This window comes from Scardinius erythrophthalmus (assembly GCF_964197995.2).
Source record: "Scardinius erythrophthalmus genome assembly, chromosome: 16".
NCBI lineage: Eukaryota > Metazoa > Chordata > Actinopteri > Cypriniformes > Leuciscidae > Scardinius > Scardinius erythrophthalmus.
The window spans coordinates 6904414-6926747 of record NC_138236.1 but is presented as its reverse complement, the minus strand read 5'-3'; the positions used below and the strand labels follow the sequence as shown (position 1 = coordinate 6926747).

Genomic DNA, 22334 nt, shown 5'->3' with positions numbered 1-22334 from the left:
GGCTTTGACTGATTGTACTAGAGTTCAGAAAAAAAGAATCTGTTTAGAAACAAACCGCACGAGTTACACTGAAAAGAAACAGTGAGACTTTCAATGGTGTGTGTACATTATTCTGTCCGCACTGTTGAAAAAAAAACGACCGTTGGAAAATGCCTGGAGGTCTGTTCCATAAACCACATGACCAATCGCTCTTCTGTGAGCATCATACAAATCAAATCCCCACTAATGGCAGCCCAGTGCAAACATACAAAGAAGATTATGAGCTGCCTCCTAGATAAAGATGGCTTTACATAATGAGTGGCATGCAGCCGAGGGCGATTGTGTGTGTGTGCGTGTGTGTGTGTGTGTGTGTGTGTGTGTGTGTTTGACAAACTGCTGCTGGTAACGGATATAATGCACACGGTAGCACTGAGCTGACACACAGTCAGCCATTCAGAAAGTTTGTTATCAGTAACGATTCTTCGTTTCTCTCCACTCTGCTGAACAATCCATGTAAGTGCTTTGACAACAAATACGAGCTTCGCATTTCTGCTTTTAAACTCTCAAAGTGCATGGCCCTGTTTACTTCCACTGTAAGAGCTTTACTCCAATCATGTTTATTCGCTATTTCAATGTCGAAAATAAATCACAATGAACATTATCAATGCACATTTTAAAAAGTACTATGCATGCAGTCTTTAAAATAATCGTTCTGTTTTCACAATTTTTAATGGTTCCGCAGAAAACCTTTACATGGAACATTTCCATAGCACAAATGGCTCTTTATAATGGACAAAAAGGCTCTTTAGATTATTACAATATTCTTCACTCTTAAAAATAGATGTTACAAAAAGATTGTTTTACAGCGATGCCATAGAAGGACCATTTTTAGTTCCTAAAGAACCTTTTAATGAACAGGGGTGCGTTCTCCGAAACTACCTTAACGCTACGTCGTTCTTAAGTTGTACCTTAAGAAGTACCTTATCGTTAATACGTGGTTTCCGAAACCTTCTTAGTTAAGTATACCTTCTGTAAGTCATACGTTCGTAAGGTTGGTCTGGAGCGCTCTTAGCTATACCTTATTGCTGCTGACGGTTCATACCGCTAGTGGCCACCACTACGCAAAAAGCTTTTTTACATCGCAGTTTAATTACACATAGAAAATCTTATATGAACATTTAATATAAAATCTGATTTAAATTACATTTTTACTTTACTTTAAAATTTTACACATAAAATACTTAAGTTGTTATAGCCTACACCCAGTGTATGGAAGTGTTTTCATTAATAAAGTTTCCACTAATGGTTGTTAGCTTTTTTAATTACTATCCTAAGGCACATCAGCTGGCGAACCATTTGACAGAAAAGGCTTAGGAGTCTATATAAAGAAAGATGAGTTTACACAAACTTTATAGCTATGGCAGCGAGACAGCGAGTACTTTAAAATCAAAGGCGGCGCCCTCCGCGAAGCCAGTTAGTGTATGTCAACTACATGGCTGGTGGATAATCAGCATACGTTGTGGAGAAAATTAACACACTTATGGCCGTGAGGGTTTGGGACTGCACACTTGCTAAATTATAAACACATACTCATATTTATTTCTGCATATACATATTTCAATGAGCCCCGATAAATGCAGTTTGTACTATTTCTAAAATGCTTCTTTATAAAGAACATTGTTTTCTCAATACTTTACCTATAGGCTACCGCTGTGAAGGAAAGAGCGCACAATCGATCATCGAGGCATCGATATCAACCTATTCAGCGCCTCCACCATGGACAGCGCCTGCTAAGGTCGAACTTAAGAAGGTTTACCTTAAAGCAACATCCTAAGGTATAGTTCGGAGAACACACGTAGGAAAGGTATACCTGTAGTTAAGGTGTACCTTTTGAGTCTTCGTAGCGCGCTAAGAGACAACGTTATCGGAGAACGCACCCCAGTTCTTAAAATAACTTTCCTTTTCTTAGTGTGAAGAACACTTAAAAAATCTGTTTAAAAGACTGTTCACTGAAATGTTCTTTGGGGAACTAAAATGCAAATATTGCATTGCTAAAAAAAAAAAAAAAGTACTGAAAAATAAACAACTACATTCAAGAAATTTTAAGATTCATTTTGAATGACTTCATGCAATATTTTTATCCTTATTTTATCAGTTCACATTTCATGTTTGGTCGTAATTTATCAAAAAACTTGACCCACTTCTGAAATGATTTTCAATTCAATCAATTCCTAATGGATAAACAGTCCAACCCCACATTTTCCTGTTAAATATCCTGTTTCTCTCATGAGATTACTGAAGTAAAATGAAAATGCTTCAGATTGGCTGCGTCCGAAATCGCATAATCTCTTGAGTAGATACTTATTTTGAATAAATATTTACTTTTCAACCACTAAAAAGAATGTTCTATATAGTACTGTATGAATGTGTGTAGTATATCATTATCATGTGAACTAGCTGCGTCAGTTGCGTCACATCACCGTTATTCACAAATCCTCTCCCGTGGCCTCATGGGATAGTAAAGTGTCCGTCGTATGCACACTTTAGAATCTTGCTAGAAGTAGTAGGTCATCTGGTACTTTTTGCCTATGAGTACTGTAAATTCAGACATACTTCTTTTGTCACATACTGTTTTTCGTCTATCATATAGTAGGGAAGTATGCGATTTTGAATGCAGCCATTGACTTTAACATAAATCTCAGCTTAACTTTTTTTATGTTTTATGCCATGTTTACTTCCTCTAGAACAGTGGTTCCCAACCACTCCGCACTTTATTTAATGAACCTGAATCAGATCATCAGCTTGCTAGGAAAAAGCTCCATGAACTGAATTGAGCGCCATTATAAGAGAACATACAAAATGTGCATAGCAGTGAATTGATGGTTTTTGCTGTGGGAAATAATTTTTCTATAGTTATCGACATAAATGTTGTTGACAGATTTTGTATTAAAGCAGCTACAAAACCATGTGTGAAATCAAAACCACATAAAGTGTAAGTCCACGGGAGGCCGAGCGACTCACTTTCAGTCCCAGAAGAGCTCCGGAGTCACGAGGAACGCTGCCGTCCTTCATGCGCTTGTTGAGCAGGATCCTGCCGATGAGTCGATCTCCGTCTTTGGAGGGCTGCCATGTGACCGGGTGCTGTCAGGTCAAAACCACAACAAACATCATTCCAGAACACACAGAAACCTGCCAGTGCTGGTGCGGGGAAGGCTGAGATGAATTTCATCCGATTTATCACACAAACTCTGTTGTGATTTCAGGTGTTTCAAAAGAGTAAGCCACACGACGGGACAAATCAAATAATGTCTCATAGAGGCTTAAGGGATTAGCACAGCCCAAAATGAAAATACTGTCATCATTTACTCACCCTCATGTCATTCCAAAGCTGTACGCTTTTTTTCCCCCCCATGGATCACAGAAGTGTTTGTGACTGATATAACGTATAACGAAAGTGGATAGTAAAAAGTAGTTGTCCAATGTTAAATGGTAATGATACCATCATCTAGAGAGCAAAGTGATCCATTTCCATGCACAAGTCATATAATAGCTCAGCATGAAATGTTAAAATATTAGTATTTTTTAATGGCTGAAATTATTCCACTGGAGCTCTCAAATCATGAAGGTGAGAAAATGATGACAGAATTTGTATTTTTTGATAAACTGTTCACCAAACAATTTAGCTGTAAAAAAAATAGAATGTCTTAAAATGTATATCATTTTCAATGATAAATTGTGGAAATGTGGTCAATTTAATGAATGACTCCATTATAATGCAATAAATCACTGCTCAATTTCAAATATGAGACAGATTCAAGTAGGAGTGATCCAGGTTCAAGTTTAGCTATATGGACAACATTTATGATATGCTGTCAATTACCACAGAAAATAATTTTGAATCATCCCTCAGTTGGTACAAATGTACAAGAATTGCTTACAGTAGAAAAATATAATGGAGGTCTGTGGGGCAAGGCATTCCAGATGGTTTAAAAGCAGAAATGTGAAGCTTGCATTTTTGCTAAAGTGCTTATATTACTTTTTTTTTTTTTTTTTTTTTTTTTTACAAATTGGCTATTTTCTGAGATATACTGTAAAGTTGTCTAAATTGTCCTTTTATTGGCGAGATGACATTTCTACATAAATTAAGTTCTGCTTACATGTTACTGACCTTATAAGTTGTAAAGGAAAAAAAGAAAGAATTATAATAAGTATGTTAATAAGTATAATAAGTAAGTTAATAAGTATAATAACAATAAGTTAGCAAGCCATTCTATCACACTGGTCACATATATAATGTTTAAAGTCTTGTGGATATACAAACCGTAATGGTATAATGCCTTGCCCCATACATTTTCACATTTCCATACTGTAAAAGTCATTTATACTTAAACTACCATTCAAAGGTTTAGGGTCAGTAAGGTTTTGTTTCAAGTCTCTCATGTTCTCCGAGAAATATTGTGAAATATTATTGTAATTTAAAAGAACTTTTTTCTGCTTCAATATCATTTAAAATGTAATTTATTCCTGTGATGGCAAAGCTGAATTTTCAACAACCATTACTCCAGTCAGAAATCATTTTCATATGCTGATTTTCTGCTCAATAAACATTTCTTATTATTATCAATGTTGAAAACTGTTTTATTTTTTTACTTTTTTTTCAGGATTTCTTGAAAAACAAAGTTAAAAAGAACAACAAATGTTCTTTACTGTCACTTTTGGTCAATTAAATATGGAAACTTGTTTCAGCCACAGAATAAAACATTTTATAAGATAATTACGCCCTTTTTGATGAATTTAATGCCTCCACGCTGAATAAAAGTATGCATTTCTTCAACAACAACAAAACATCTTACTGACCCCAAACGTGTGAATGGTAGTGTATTTTTACAAAATGGCCAAAATTATTTTCTGTTATAGGCTAAGAGCGTATTACTTCATAAATGTCATAGTCTTTGGCAAAAGAGATGGTGTAGAGTTTGTGTGATTGTCTTGCTGGGAGTGACATGCACCCATCACATGCAGAGAGAAAAGCCCAGCAGTCACGGACGGAGACCAAATCCATCGTCACCACAGCCGAACCCCAGCACCACATCCAGCAAACACAAGCCCGAATAATGGAAGAAGAAACACAGACGATGTTCAAACCGAAAGCGAGGAGAACAGCATGGAAAGGCTCACGAACACAAACGGTGGAATCCCGTGATCCATAACATGGAGAGCAAAGGAATATGACAGTGGAAAGGGAAAAAAGAAAAACAAACTTTGTGGCAAAACAAATCCTGGCTGGCCATCTCTGAGCGAGTGAGCGTGTGTTTCGGAGCGGAGCGTGTCTGGCGGGAGAGGGGGGAAGGAGTGAGGATTCGAACCAGTGAGGGGGTCTAGGGCCCTACCGCGGCTGACGGGGCCACTAACACGGCAATAACACACGAGGCTGAGAGGGCATGCAGCTGACGGGGGGACCCACATTCCCTAAGTGCCATGACAAAACACACAGTCACACGGTGGAGTGATTCGCTGCTATGTCGACTACGGCAGCTGCGGCTAAGAAGCAAACGATCACAGAGCAAGCAAGAGGCTCCCCAGCTACTGCCACAGAAGAAAAAAGTTTCAAAACTGAGGAAAACTTAAGTTTTTAAATAAAAAAAAAATTAAAACAAGAAAAGGAATAGTTCAACCAAAAATGAAATTTTGTCATTATTGTTCATGATGTTCTGAAACCGAACTTTTTTTTCCTTCCATGGAACAGATAAGGGGAATGATCATGGAGCTCTTTTCCACACAATGAAAGCATATTTTGACATGATCTATTGGTTCTTGCGAGTCACATGACCCAAAGTTATGTGCAAGATTACATGTGTTAAAGTGTAAGAGATTCAAAGGAGTGCAACGTGAATGAAACTTAAATTTCAGTCGGTTTCACTACTACCATACACACTACTGTTCAATAGTTTGGTAAAAAAAAAAGATTTGTTTTTTTAATGTTTCTGAAAGAAGTGCATTAAGCTCGCCAAGGCTGCATAAAATTATAGTAAAAGCAGTAATATTGTAAAATATTACAATTTAAATAACTTTTAATGTTAACAAAGTTTTAAAATTGTATTTATTCCTGTGATGCAAAGTTGAATTTTCAGCATTGAATATCAGTGATAATCCTTCAGAAATCATTCTAAAATGCTGATTTGCTGCTTTAAAAAAATCTCTTATTATTAGTGTTGAAAACAGTTGTGCAGCTTAATATTTTTGTAGATTTTTTTATGAATAAAAAAGTTTATTAATTTATTTAATGCATCCTTGCTGAATATTAAATTCGTACTTCCCTTCAAAAAAAAAAAAAAATTAATCTTAGTGACCCTGAAATTTTGAATGGCAGTGTAGTTTTAGAAGATCTGAAATATTGCACATGTAGACCATTTTCATGGCAACTGTGTGGTGTTATTTGTCATTTTTTGGAGCCTGACAGTTCTTGGTCACTGTCTGCTTTCATTTTATGATTAAAAAAAAATCCTTTTTGTGCTCCATGGAGGGGAAAAAAGAGAAAGTAATAGAGAAAGCTTTGTTAAATGAGACCAAAATGTTCATTTTTGGTTGAACTATCCCTGCAACATCCAAAAAGAAAATCAAATCAACATCTCACCTATCATTAGCGACATCAAAACAAAGACCATGTGAAAATGGAACAAAATGAAGTAAATGAAAAGTTCAAACAAAACAAGATCAAATCAAATCAGTGCAGGCTAGAGAGGTCCCAGTACCTTCTCACTATGGCTATGTTCCTCGTTTAGGGTAGTGCTACTGCAAGTATCAACCCCCGAGTCTTTAACCTGGGGTTCAAACCACTCAGCATCTTCTTCCAAAGAGTGGCCCCCAAAGCGCACCATTTTCTTTTGGCCCTCAGATAAGGTGTGTGACTGCTCAAAAGTTTGTCTTTTTCCCCTTTGACTGTCCCCTACAGACATGGGATAAAAACAGAAAGAAAAAAAAGACATGCAGAAGTGAAAATAAATCAAAAGAACCATGAATGACAGAGTGGCAGAGAGAGAGAGAGAGAGAGAGAGAGAGAGAGAGAGAGAGAGAGAGAGAGAGAGAGAGAGAGAGAGAGAGAGAGAGAGAGAGAGAGAGAGAGAGAGAGAGAGAGGTGGGACATTAGGCTCCGCATGTCTCACCAAAGACATGGAGGAAGCATCGCTGCTATGCCACGTTGTATGATCCCACCAGTGGCCATCCAAATCCCCTGCGAGCACCACACACACATACACACACAATCCCAGAACGCACACATACAGCAGAGAGCAGAGGTAGTTTGTGAGGACAAAAGAAACAGAGACATGTGGGGGGAAAAGACACTGTATTCACTCATTCATATTGTTAAATGTGTCAGATGCACTCATACTTAGACTCACACTTAATGTACATTGATTATTATACTCATAACTGTATTTATGCAACCTAACTATGACAAATCAGGCAAGTAACAAGAATATAAAGAATTGTCCCTGGTAAATGCAACATAATGCGCCTTTGTACAAAACTACAGAAGAGGTCAAACATTTGCACTGCTCAAAGAAACTTGGATGAAGTCGCTATCTTCAAAGTCTGACTAATAAGATCTGAAAAGATCTTGGGACTGGGCTTTTAATACACTTTATTTCAGGGGGGAAAAAACACACAATGCCGGCTCCAGTTTAAAATGCAGTTGGTGCACACTCTCTTAACCTGCATTCCTGCATTTGGAGAGATATGACAATCATATATGACATCATCAGGTATAACACTGGATGTGGTCATTGTAAATGACGTCGTCCAATATGACATCATAATCAGATAAAAACCATCAGCTGTGATGCCTTTACATATAACATATGGCTAGATCAAATCAAATGTGATATAATCTGATATGGCTTGATTAAATATAGCACAATAAACATGACATCTAAATATAATAAAATGTATACTGTACCTAGTTTAGTCATGAAACTCTAACGTGCCACTGATTGGCTGTCTCGTGACCGGTTCAGTAGCAAATCGGCCACTTCTTTCTATCAGGCTAGCCATATATATTTCAGTCTGACCAGGTAGCATTAAGGTGATGATACAAAGGACAACTTTTTGAGCAATGTTGCTGGGCAATGTTGCCATCAACGGGCAACCAAACGAGACACAGGGTCCAGGACCAATCTAAATTATCCAGATAGAAATGTATTGCCCATTTTCAATGGGAAAGTGCCCAAGCAACAATCGCTCTGCAAGACTGCCCAGCAACATTGCTCAAAAAGTTGCCCTGTGTATCATCACCTTTAGACGGCGCACCCATCTTAACCCTCCCCAGCACCACCTGTCTAGATCTGCTACGGGTCTCTATTTGCAGAAGCACTTTCAATGTCACTTTGTGTCTTATGGAGCAAGTCTTCGTACTTGCTCTGTAGCAGCAGCAAATTTTCTTTCTGTTTTATCGTGGTCTAGCAGAGCGAGTCTGTGTACAGTCACAACCTATTTACATTTACATTAGAGATACATATTGTGTTTCAAACTACTCCGAGGAGAGTTGTCGTGATTGAAATGATTTCGGTATGATTTACGGTATCAACAAAACGATTTTAATAGATTTAGTTTTACTTGAGTAAATATGGCATTATCAAATACCATGCGATATTCATAATACAGTAGCATCATAGTATTGTATCTGCTCTATGCTTAAGCCTAGGATGTGTACATGTGTCTTAAACATGAAATAAACAGAGCAACCACTCATACAGCAGCTTAAACAACAGACACTGATCTACATATGGGACTCATTACATTAAACTCCAAAACACTAGCGCCAGTGGTAATGACAGAGAACGGCAGACATATGAGAATTAATGAACAAAAGAATAAAGGGATAGTTTAAGAAGCAGCCTAAAGCTCTTCCTGTAGTACTCGCAGAAACCCATTGAATGCAATGTTATGGTCCTCCAGAAAGTCATATAGTACAAAAAATAGAATTATGCATGCCATGAATATCCTTAAGAACATCAGAAACAAAAGGGGAAAATTATCTGGAATAGTGGAAAACAAATCTTTTTATTTACTGTATTTAATTTTATTTAATCAAATCTAATTTGAAAACTTGATAGATGGAAACCAAAAGATGATTATTCGTAACAAATGTATGATAGATCTCGCCTTATATAACACTTAAAATTAAAAAAGGACTCATACAGTAATGTACACGTATAACTACTACCATGGTCAAAAGTATTCATTTTTATTTAAGTGACAGTGACAATGACGTAAAGGCCAAGTATGGTGACCCATTCTCCCATCCAAGTTAGTGTACACACATTAGGAGCAGTGAGTAGTGAACACACACACTGCAAAACATGAACACACACACCCAGAGCATTGGGCAGCCATTGCTGCGGCGCCCGGGGAGCGACTGTGGGCACTTTCGCTTTCACGATTACCTCATCTTTACCACATTTAAGGTGAATTCAGGTAAATTACGCTATGTTTTTCAAATCATCAATGGCAAAAAGTGGCCCAAATTACCTGAGACAAAACAATAACAGTAGCTACAATTATTTCAGTGCACATTCACACTCGCCACTTATCTGTGTTCCAAATGTCCACTATCATCATGCTATCCTTCTGGAGCACTGCTGTGTCCTCTCTCTCTCTCTCTCTGTGTGTGTGTGTGTTGGTAGTAAAAGCGTGAGAGCAGTGGTCTTAGCGGCTGCGTTCCGGGGTCTATTTCTCTCTCACTCTCACGTTCTCGGCAGAAGGCGGAAGTGCTGATTCAGGCCTGAGCACAGCTCCCAGGCCGCTAGTGCACGGCTCTCCATCACTCTGACAACTCAATAAAAACCCAGTGTAAACTATTAATTGGATCATTAATTATTGATGCTGTTTTTACTACGAGTGAAGGAGACAGGAGAACAGAGAGAGAGAGAGAGAGAGAGAGAGAGAGAGAGAGACAGACTGAAGAGAGCGACATGGCAGCGATCATAAAATGAATATTGATATTGATATTTGTCTCCGAACAGGACAACTGAAGATGTGGTCTGATTGGTTACCCTTGGCATGATATAAAAAAAGGCGGGATTCATGGAGAATGAATCATGTTGTTCATTTCACCCGATTCACTAAAAGAATTATGCCAACCAATACAAAAAAAAAAAAAAAAAATGATATGAATTTAAATTTGGTATATTTACATTTCTGATTTTCAACGCACAATTTTAACATGTATTATTTACTATGTAAATATTATTAGTTTTTACAGTTATCTACAAAAAATAATAGTAAAAGATTAAAAATGCTTAAATACTTTAAATATATATATATATATTTAATTATATTTATTATATAGACATTTATGTATTTATATAAATATTTAATTATTTTTTACAATTATTAAAAAAAAAATCAAGATATTAAAAAACATTACTAAAATATTAAATTATTCACACGACATGCATTAAAAATATGTGCATTTTTCTTTCCAAAGTCAAACATTTACTGTTTAAACTGAAAAATGCTTTAAGATTTAGCTTTCTTGTGAATCACTGAACTAATATTTAGTTGTATAACCATGGTTTCTGAGAACTGCTTCACATCTGTGATGCATGGAGTCGACCAACTTCAGTAGTTCCAGACCGGGACGATTACACTACATACCACAATTTCTTGGTTTTGCCTCAAAAACAGCATTTTTGCTGTCACCCCACAAGTTTTCTATTGGATTAAGGTCCGGGGATTGGGCTGGCCACTCCATAATGTTAATCTTGTTGGTCTGGAACCAAGATGCTGCTTGCTTACTGGTGTGTTTGGGGTCGTTGTCTTGTTGAAACACCCATTTCAAGGGCATTTCCTCTTCAGCATAAGACAACATGACCTCTTTAAGTATTTTGATGTACTCAAACTGATCCATGATCTGTGGTATGCGATAAATAGGCCCAACACCATAGTATGAGGAACATCCCCATATCATGCTTCACTGTCATCACAGTGTTCTGTGGCTTGAATTCGGTGTTTGGGGGTCGTCTGACAAACTGTCTGCGGCCCCTAGACCCAAAAAGAACCATCTTGCTTTCATCAGTCCACAAAATATTGCGCCATTTCTCTTTAGTCCAGTTAATGTGTTCTTTGGCACATTGAATTGTACCCTCTTCAGCACATGTCGTTTTCGGCTTCTTGCCAATAGCTTGGCTTCACATAGGCGTCTTCTAATTGTTACAGTACTCACAGGTAACTTGAGATCTTCTTTGATCACCCTGGAGCTGATCATTGGCTGAGTCTTTGCCATTTTGACTATTCTTCGATCCATTTGAATGGTAGCTTTCCGTTTTCTTCCACGTCTTTCTGGTTTTGGTTGCCATTTTAAAGCATTTGATATCATTTTAGCTGAGCAGCCTATCATTTTCTGCACTTCTTTATATGTTTTCCCCTCTCCAATCACATTTTTAATCAAAGTTTTTCTTCACTGTTCTTCTGAACAATGTATGGAACGGCCCATTTTACTCAGATTTTCAGAGAGAAATGCACTATAACTACCATGTACATTCCGGTAATGCCTTCGTCCTTAAATACGGACCACTTGTTTGACACCAGTTTTTTCACAGAAAGAATAACCTCACTAAGTGAACTCCGCACTGCTATTATTTTGAACACACCCCTTTCATCAGCAGCATGCATGTCATGGCTGTTGGCTCTGTTGTTTTTCTATTACTCTACTACACCTACTAGTAAATTATTTGCCATGTAGAAATATAATTTCAACCAAAAACAGTGATTGATCTAGTTTGTGATGTTGGACTGCTATTATAAAAATAATCAAAAAATGTTCAATTAAAAAAAAAAAAAAAAAACTTGGTCACACTTTATATTAAGTGGCTTTAAGTGTACTTACATGTACTTACATTGAAATTAATAATTTGATACAATGTACTTATTGTGTAACTACATGTTTTTACATTGTACTTACATTTTAAAAATTCCTGCATGTAATTACAGCTGTAATTAATTTATGTAATTACATTTGTAATTACACAGTTGACCCTTCCCTTACACCTTAAACCCACCCATACCACCACACCTGTCCTAACCTTACCCGTATCACACCTCAATAGCAGCAAAAGTGTTTTACAATGCAACATGAACACAATAAGTACATTGTACTTATTTTTTGATGTAAGTACATAGTACTTAATGCCACTTAATATAAAGTGGGACCAAAACCTTTTGCTGAAAATGATGGCGTCCACAGCAAATCATTACTGATTGGTTTGTAATTTTCAATCTATTTTCACTGTTGCTAACACTATCAGCAATTCTTGCAATTTCAACAAAACCTCATCTATGCTACCTAGCGAACAAGCCATCCTTATTGTTGAGCCCTGTAAATGTAAATAATGATAGGTGATATATTGATGAAACAAGCTGATGGTGATGTATTGCTATGTTTAGACACTCACATCACTCTTTAATTACCACTTAGGCCTAGTAAGTGTCTTCTAAGAACACATACAATACTGAAACATGAATATAACCCTGTGGACACGAGACAGTTTCAAACCTTTTCTCCTGTTCTGTCTGCACATTTGCTGATCGATAAAGAGGAGAACAAAAAGAGAGACCACTACACTAAATCATATGAGGGGCTCCTGCTGCACGTCAATGTTTTTACAAAGCTTTAGCACATACCCATCACATTTCTACGGAGATACAGCCTATTTCTGCTGACAGTTTGAAGAGCAGAAGAAATGAGTAATATGCATATAGCTGAATGTAATTATATCTGGAAAGGGTCATTTTAGAGCTGCACGATTAATCGTTAAAAGATCGCAATATCCATTCGAACACTCACACAATCTTATTCCTAAATGGCAATGATTCGGCTCTGTTTATTAAACCTTTGACAAGTACAATCACACGAAACACATTAATCTGCTTTGGTGCTGCCGCTGAGCCAGAGAGAGCAGTTGTCATGTTTAGGTATGAAACAGCTTCATAAATAGTCTTTTCCATGACACTGTATTCTTATTTCTGTGATACAATAGTTCAAATTATCACAGAAGTACTGGGATAAAAGTTTATAGTTGGCAATTCAATAAAAAAAAATTCAATCTTTCGTCATTAAATCATTCACTCAAAGAGATTTGTATGATGATTCATCCAACAAGTGAACAAGTGAAGTTTTTGAATGAACCATTGAATCATTCATTTAAATCGATTTTAATATAGTTAATTCAAATAAATTAAATATTTAAAAAAGACCGCAGCAATTAACATTTTGTCAGAGCCCGTAGTAAATTACACGTTATTTTGTTTAGTTGTCTATTCAGAGTTGTGGGGAATCGGATCTCTATATTAAAAATCTCAGTTCTCAATTTATCCAGAATTGTACAGCTCTACGTCATCTGGATAAGCTCCACCTCAATTGTTTTCTGATCGCTGTGGGTTTTTTTTTGTTCATTACATAATTTGCCCGGAATCATACGTGGTCTTTTTGACTGGTCTGAGAGCAGGTCTGAATGCAGAGCGAATCCAAGCAGCTTATCCAGATCCGAAAACAGGCCTGCAGCCAAGCGGATGCCATGGTAACCTGCTTTCACCTCATTACATCTGATCTTCAGAAAGTCAGCCGGCAAAACAAATAACGTCAAAACCTGCGTTCAGAACAGGAAGTCTGAAATAAACAAAATGTCTGCTGCTCAAACAAAAATGACAACCAGTTCATGGCTAAAATTGAACTGTAATAGAGTCCAAAGACATCAGATGTCAAAATTGATAGGCAAGTTTTGGAAATTGTGTTTAATGCATTAGCTTTGAGCAATGTTTTTCAATGTTAAAATACTTTCCTTTCCAGTTTAATATGCTCTGTGTTAGCTATTGTGACACTGTGACACTTTCCAATCCCTGCTCTCCCTGTGTTATATAGTAAGCAAAATGCAGTACATCAACTGAGTGGTGTGTCTGAATATGTATTAGTCATGAAAATGTACATTAGCTTCCAATTTTTCTTTAAAGGGGTGGTTGATTATGATTTCATTTTACTAACTTTAGTTTGTGTGTAATGTTGCTGTGTGAGCATAACAAACATCTGCAAAGTTACAACGCTCAAATTTCAAAGCAAAGGGAGATATTTGCTTTTAAAGAAATCATTTTTTAAGGACTACAACAAACAGCTGGTAGGGACTACATGACATTCCTGAAAATTTTCATAAGCCCTATCCCCAGGAACACGCAGTCCATGTTGAGAAGAGGAAGAGTTCTTGTAGTACAACACATTTGTGAGTCTGCTCAAGCTGTCACATCCGTCTTTTCTCATGCAATACAGTACATAACACAAATGCAATAGCATGTCACTCTGTAGGCAGCGATTTTATAGATAATCATGACAGAACATGCTAATCAAAGACTTGAAGATAGTTAACTCCACATCAGCTACATAAATTCATCAGCTAACCATTCAGAAACGTCCTGCTGCATTCTACATGTTGTCACTTCTTCTTAAGTCTCTCCATCATTGTCCAACTCCAGTTTAAATATAAAAGGCAGAACAGTTTCTGACATTTTAGTGCGTGCCTGCGTGAGGTAATCGGAGCTGCTAACACACACAAGCTCTTGAAGCTCCGCCCTCTGTGCCGGGAGCAGCAGCTCATTTGCATTTAAAGGGCCACACAAAACGACATGTTTTTACTGACCTTCAAAAAGGGACAATTTTAACATGCTGTAAAAAAATTATCTGTGCGGTATTTTCAGCTAAAACTTCACACACTCACTCTGGGGACATCAGAGACTTATTTTACATATTGTAAAAAGGGGCATTATACAACCCCTTTAAATGTTATGCACACCAAGGATGCATTTATTTGGTGAAACCAGGATGCATTTCCATTGTGAAATATTCTTTTTAAATTTAAAATAAAAAAAGTGGAATTTTTTTTTCAAGATTCTTTGATGGATGGAAAGTTTAAAATAACAGCATTTATTTGAAATGGAAATATTTTGTAACATTATAAATGTCTTTACTGCCACTTTAGATCAATTTAATGCATCCTTGCTGAATAAAAATATTAAAGTTCTAAAAAAAATACCTCAATCTTTTGAAAGGTAGAGAATATTTTTGTACAACTGATGCCACTAGTGGTGAAATATATACATTTTATTACATTAATTTTTATATAAAAACAAACCAATTGTGTATGTCAATGGAGAGGCTTCACTACGATGAAAAAACTGCTTTTGTGGGAAAACAGCTTATCATTTAATGAATTGACAGCCTATCGGCTTATCTTCAACATGTTTGCCCTTAAACATTCATTTTGGATTGAACTATTTTTGAGTTTACACCAAAAAAAATGCTGTTTTATAAGAGAAGTCACTGACCATTGCGCAACAGGTATGATTCAGTTTACAACACTTGTCATTCATTTCTATAGTATCCGCAAACAGTGATCGACTGTCGCACAACTCTGAAGGAAACTCAATGATGTCAAGGCTGTAATGTGATTGGTTTTCAAGGCACACATGATCCAAGTTAGTGGTTAGGCTTTCTCCAAAGGTAGAGACACGGACCCTCATATTTCCCAATGATAAGAGTGACCATCTCTGATTTTGTTTCATACCAGTTTCTGCTCCACTAGCATCACATAACAAAATTGCAAATTACATTCAGCCTATCTGCTATTGGTCAAACAAACAGGTAGCCCTACCCTTAGCTCACACCATTGGCTGAGCCACTGTTGCTATGCCAGGCTGATCAAACAAACAGAACAATGTTTTGAAAGCTTTTCTGGAAAATATATCTAATTATAGTTGTCTGAACTAGCAGAAGAAAGTATTTAAATTTTTTTTTTTTTAAATGCACACACCTTAAAGGGATAGTTCACCCAAAAATGAAAATTCTGTCCCAAACAGAAAATGTACCCACCCTCAAGTTGTTCCAAACCTGTATGAGTTTCTGTCTTCTACTGAACACAAAAGAAGATATTTAAAAGAGGATACTCCATAGTATACTATGGAAGTCAATGGGGTCCGTCTGGTTACCAACATCAAAATATCGTGTTCTGTGTTCAGCAGAAGAAAGAAATTCATACAGGTTTGGAACAACTTGAGAGTGATTAAATGATGACTTAAATGAAGAATTTTCATCTTTGGGTAAACTATCCCTCTAAAGTGAAGAAAATGTTTGTATATAAACCAACTGAACCAATAACAAAATGATGAAATCAAGTAAAATGGCCGATTGTGGATTTGTAATCATGCAGAAACGCTACTATCCCTGTGCAGTATCTCCACTGAGCTCGGCTCTCATGTGCGATAAAGCTGACGGGAAAGGCAGTCTTATCTGGCCTGATGTGCTCTCCCCTCCTCCCTAAAACCCACCTGACCTTCAGAGAGAGCGTTACTCCACTCCTCTGGTTAGAAGTGTGGCTGTGAAACCTGGAAGAGCGGAACATCAATAATGTACAACTGTACGCTGGGTTTTGTCCCTAGGATGCTTATATAAGTGGCTTAGAATGAGTTCTTACTGCAATTCTCCGCCCTGCCACACATCTCAAAAACCTTCCTGTTTGTTGTCTACGCAGTAAATAAAGTGCATGGGAGACGCAATTAATTAGCAGGACCGATGCTAAGCTAATAACTTGATACTTTAATATGCATAATAACACAAAACTGAGTATAATAATTTACGTTTCAGAACTAAAATACATTTGTAATCAATATTTCTCTCAACTCATCCACCTTTTCGGATACATTTTTTTTACACCAATCTTGTCACAATGTATTCTTGCCCACAACTAACCCAAAATCGTCACCCAAAACAAAGGCGCACTTGATTTGTTTACTTCACTGTTGGTAAAAGGAGCGTGTGCATTTTACATAATTTTTTGGACACCTAAGCACATTTTCTCATTATCACAATGCATTCATTAATTTAAATCAGCATACATTAAGTGCTGTTGTAATATATAAATGCTTCACAATTCAACTGAAATAATATAAGCTTGTTTTGCATTACAGTAAGGTATTTGATGGGAACATTTTTGGCTTTATTTTTTTCAAGAAAAATTTAACATTTCTCAAGCACACTAATTTCTTTAGGCGTAAAACTTCTAAAGTGGATAAATAAGTGCACTTCTAATATTAATATTTACGAGACTACACAATAATCTCATCTCTCTCTTTCCTTATCTCTGACTCTTTCTTTTCCACTCTATTCCTCTGTTATGTAACATAATCCATTACATCTGATCAGAAGGAACCAAGACCCTGTCACTAGGAGGACAACAGAGAGAAAACAATACACACTTACAAACATACAGAGATAGAAAGAAATACACACAAGTCATACTGTAAATGGACACCAGAGTTGGAGAGTAACTAACGACAAGTGACTTTCCAGCAGCTGAGGAAATAATCAAAAACTTTTTCCTGAATTGTGTGGGTATCCAATTTATTCCAGTAAATTGGTTCCTTTGGACAGTTCGTGTAAATGAACCAGTTCAAAATGAAGCGATTCACTGATTCATGTCCTTTTTATGTCTTTTTTATAGCTAAATATTTAGATAAGCACTGCTTTTCAGCATTATGTTTTTGACTTCATTGAAGTTAACTACTTTTTTATCGTAGCTTCTATTGTAGCGAACTACTTTTTAGTAATTTGACTGTAATTGAATTACTTTAAATAGCAGTTTTAAAGCTTCTCCAACACTGACGGACACAATGACTCCTCTTGACACACATCTCTCCTCATACTCCCTGACCACACACACACACACACACACTGGCCATTCACATACACACACTGTGAAACATCAGCATCAATCAAAGGTTATCAGCATATTAAATATTATTCTAAAAGTATTCTTAATTTAATTACTTACATGTAAATAAAACTCTAATATTAGCAACAGCTTTAATCTATTAGCATTAGATCTTCATTGCATAAACATTCACTAGTTCAAAAGTTTGTGGTAAGATTTTTTTAATGAATACTTGTATTCAGAAAGGATGCATTAAAGACAGTAAAGACATTAAAAATGTTACGAAAGGTTTCAATTTTTAATTAATGCTTTATTTTGAACTTTCTATTAATCAACGAATCCTGAATTTTTTTTATCACCGTTTCCACAAAAATATGATAATATGATAATAATAAGAAATGTTTCTTGAGTAGCAAACCAGCATATCAGAATGATTTCCGAAGGATCGTGTGACACTGAAGACTGGAGCAGTGATGCTAAAAAATTCAGCTTTGTCTTCACATAAATAAATTACATTTTAAAATATATTCAAATATAAAACAGCTGTTTTAAATTGTAAAAATATTTCAAAATATTACTGCTTTTACTGTATTTTTAATCAAATAAATTCAGCCTTGATAAGCATATAAAACGTAAAAAAATCTTACGAACCCCAAACTTTTGAATGGTAGTTTATATTTATAAATATATATGATTTATAAACAGCTGCATTACCTTTCTCGCTCACAGACTCACTCTCGATCTCCACGTCCTCACAGCTGGTGTACTCGGGTGTTGTGGCCAATTCCTCCTCGGAGCTGCTCAGCGACACCTGCCTCATTTTTCCGCCCCTCTTGGTCTTGTGAGGTTTGGGCGGCGGCGGCCTGACGGACTCTGATTGGTCGGAACTGAGCGAGTCATTCCGCAGCATGCTGTCCATCTTCTCTCGTTTACTCTTCCGCACGGCCGAGGCGGGATCCAGCAGCTGCTGCCTGTGAAGGGAGTCCACATTGGGGGGACTGTGGTTGGACCTCCAGTGGGTTTGTCCGGGACCCGGTGAGTAGTGGGGACCTCGCAGGGGCCCAAGGGGCTCCTCCATCTCAGTGTACGCCAGGGAGACATCGCTGTGGCGGCGTTCGTGTCTGAAGCGCGAGACCTCGGCATGCATGCGCATCTGCTCCTCGTAAGGTTGTGGTTTGACTGGGTATCGGGCCAGATTGGGGTCGCTGCGGTAGCGGTTCTGGTACTCCTCCTGCCGCTGGCGCTGTAGCTCGTGCTCGCTGAGGGGCGGGCCATCGGGCAGGAAGCCGGGTTCGGGAGGGTACTCTTCCTGAGAGTGCCAGCCGCCCCGCCGAGCACGGTACGCCCCTCGCGCTACCTCTGCGTCCTCGTAGGAGCGACCGTAGCCTCCCCGCCACTGGCGGTCTCCGGCCCCGTAGTCAGACGGTGATCGTGGCATGCCGCCCTCCCCTGGGGCATACTGCGAACGCTCCGCCTTATCCTCCCTTTGGTCGTATTTTTGGTTTGGATCCCTGGTTGCTGATGGGCTTCTTTTCCTGTCGGTCACAAAAAAAAGTGAAGTTATTAATAAAATGTTTTACTAACTTGAAACACCTCCATAATGGCCTTTGTAATGCTGAGAATGAACCGAGTACTATCATAACTTTCTATTCATCAAAGAGTATCACAGTTTCCACAAAAACAATAAGCAGCACAACTTCATTTAGCATCTGCTTGCGATATCTCAACTGCTTGATTTCTTGTTTTGTCTCAAAATGTAAACTATATTATTAGCAGCTCTAATCTTTTAAATGTGACAAGGCATGGAGATATTAAAATATTATAAGCATTAACATCATGATTTTCTGTAAAGCTGCTTTGAAACAATGTGCATTGAAAAAAGCACTATAAATACATCCAATCAATTCCGGATACGTAAAAATCAAATCCCATCCTACATTTCAGCTAGTTCAAAACGCTGTTATTTTTAATCACGTCAGATTACACAAGTAAAACAGTTTGCAAACAAGCTTTCGCAATGAAAGTCATTACACAGACTTCCAACTATAAGAAACAATATGCAAACTTGCAAAGTCAGCATTAAAATCATGTTACAAATGTAAATGCGTGTCATCGGACGCTGAAATCACGTATGAATCCAGACAAAGCAGCAGCACCATCTAAACTCTCACTGTAATTACATTTTTTTTAAAGCAACATCTCATTTTAAAATGCATGCTGTGTTTACACAAATAACCTGCCGCTAATGTGGTTACAGCAGTGCTGGCTGTTTGTGTCGGAAAAGACAAATGACACCAGTGTCCCTGGCATTCAAGTTTCATTTTCAGAGGGAATAAGAGTCTTTGGCTCACAGGAAGCCCAGAGAGATGATGGAGAGAGAAAAAACTGCAATTGAAGAGTAAAGTTTAGAGTCTTGAAAAGCCACAATGCATCCGCTCTTCCCTTACTGCATGTTTTTGTGTGATTTCACAGAGTTTAGCAGGTTTTTTGGTTGTATTTCATTGATAATCACATGGAAGCAGCTGTAATATACTGTACACTAAAAGGGTATATTACAGGAATATACCTGACATCTAAATCTTTGATCTAGCAATTGATCATCTAACCCACAAACAAGTATTACACCTCTTCTGCCACAACAAGCTTCAATTCTCACTTAAAACATCATAAATGAGATCTCTGAATATGACAAAAGTGCAAATTTTGTGAAAAGATTCCTTTGATCAGGCCAAAATCTGAAGTATTTAATCGTCATTTTGACATGTTCACAGACAGTGGATTAATGACTACAGCGATACAATTTTACCTCAGACTAAAATCTGGCAAGGTCAGTAGATTTGACGCACAATCCTGTAGTGTGGTTTCTCCAACGACAACAGTCATATCAAAAACCAATAGGAGTGCAGAACAACAACCCCACATTTGCTCCGCACACATCGTCTTCTTTTTTTTTCTTCTTTTTTTTCAAGAGAAGCCATGATGAAAATCAAGGCTAGAGATTGTTTTTGCTTGCTAGCCACCATCTCTATCCCGCATGCAAATGCAGCTCACAGTCACAGAACGTGTCACGGGTTGATGATGTAAAACTCCGGACGAGTTCTCTTATGCAGATCGTTCTTATGCATTCATATGAATCTGAGCAGTCTCGATATGAACGAACAATTGTCATCAAATTCTTTTGAAATCAAATAATCTCAACATGAACAAACATTTCTCCTCAAATTCTTCTCAAATCATATAACCTGAGCTATAGGCTACTATCCACATTAATTTTATATTGTAGCTACTATAAATCAATAGTCAACTCATCCGTTTCTTTTTTCAGGATAAACATCAAAGACAATAGCTATGTTTCCATCCACCTATTTTTAAAAGCATTTTGGGATTTTGCATAAAAAAATCATGGATGGAAATGCCAAAATGCACTTAAATTCTAAAAATGCACATAAAAAAACGTATGCACTCAACTAAACTACGATGGAAACACATTTACCAAATAAATTCCTCAGTTTGCATCAAAAAAGGCATGTGACTTTGCGATGGGACGGCATAATTAGACCAAACAGACAACCGAACTAGTTGCACAGCGTCTGAAATCCTGATTTGGTCATTCTGAAATGCCTGAGCAAAGTGGTTCGGTATAATAACCTCTCAGAACTGTCTTAAACGACAAACAGCAGGTATCCACCTCAGAAAGCAAGATAACGTGTTTATTGCGTTTTGTCAAAATTCACAAAATTATTACAGTGGTTTCTCCTACTGCAGCAATTTCCTATTTTCTAAGTGATATTTAGCGGCAGTTTATCAGGAAGAGACGATTTTATTCTCTTTGAGAAACTCTATGGAAACGGAGCTTTATTCGCAAATGTTTTATGCGATATTCCAAAATGTTTTATCCGATATTCCAGTACAATTTGCAACTTTGGATGGAAACAAAGCTAATGTTGATTGATACTTCAATGAAACAATGAGAAATTCATTAAGTCTCCTGAGGTATGAAAGCATAACACCTGAGCAATAAAATTTAACAAACTTCTCCTTTGTACTGCAAATATCACAGCAAAACTGAAACATATTGAACGTTCTTCTGATCTGCCTTTGAGCGCACTAGCTAACGACGAAGAAACCAGTTCAATAATAGCTCTCTCAATTTTTCTGCAGGATGCTGTGATCTTTAGTGTCTGGAGAGATCTGTGAGCTGTTTCTGAGCATGTACATGTACTGACTGATTAATGATCGTATCTCCCGCGGTTTTACTATGGCCGCCGTGTCCTGTTGCATTATTCAACAGCAGCCTGACACAGTCGTGCACCATTCACAAATCCAGAGCACTGCAGACATCTGTTTGTGTTTGGGATCGTGTGTGTGTTTCTGGGGAAAAAACTGCAGTTTTTTTATACCTAATATACATGATATAATATACAGCCAGCATCATTGCATAATAAACCTGAACAATGTACTTTAAATTAGCTTAAGCTTCCGCTAATAAAATTAGTCATAATTAGTCAAAATGAGTTATACATTCGCTTCCATTCACTTGCACTCTATTCATAGTTTCCACTAGCACACACACCTGGCAGGCCAATGCATTACATCACACACCAG

The 22334-nt window shown here is 37.3% G+C and overlaps 1 protein-coding gene across 3 annotated transcripts in view; it reads right to left on the bottom strand.

Annotated features, from left to right (window-relative positions):
* Positions 1-22334, bottom strand: part of rims2a (regulating synaptic membrane exocytosis 2a) — a gene marked incomplete at its 5' end in the record, with an annotated part of 182173 nt that overhangs the window by 85992 nt on the left and 73847 nt on the right. For all 3 annotated transcript variants that reach the window (XM_081389341.1, XM_081389343.1, XM_081389342.1), the window contains 3 exons: positions 3001-3120; positions 6732-6925; positions 18444-19264. In XM_081389341.1, the coding sequence (XP_081245467.1) occupies positions 3001-3120; positions 6732-6925; positions 18444-19264 (1135 nt within the window). The remainder of the gene's footprint in view (positions 1-3000; positions 3121-6731; positions 6926-18443; positions 19265-22334) is intronic.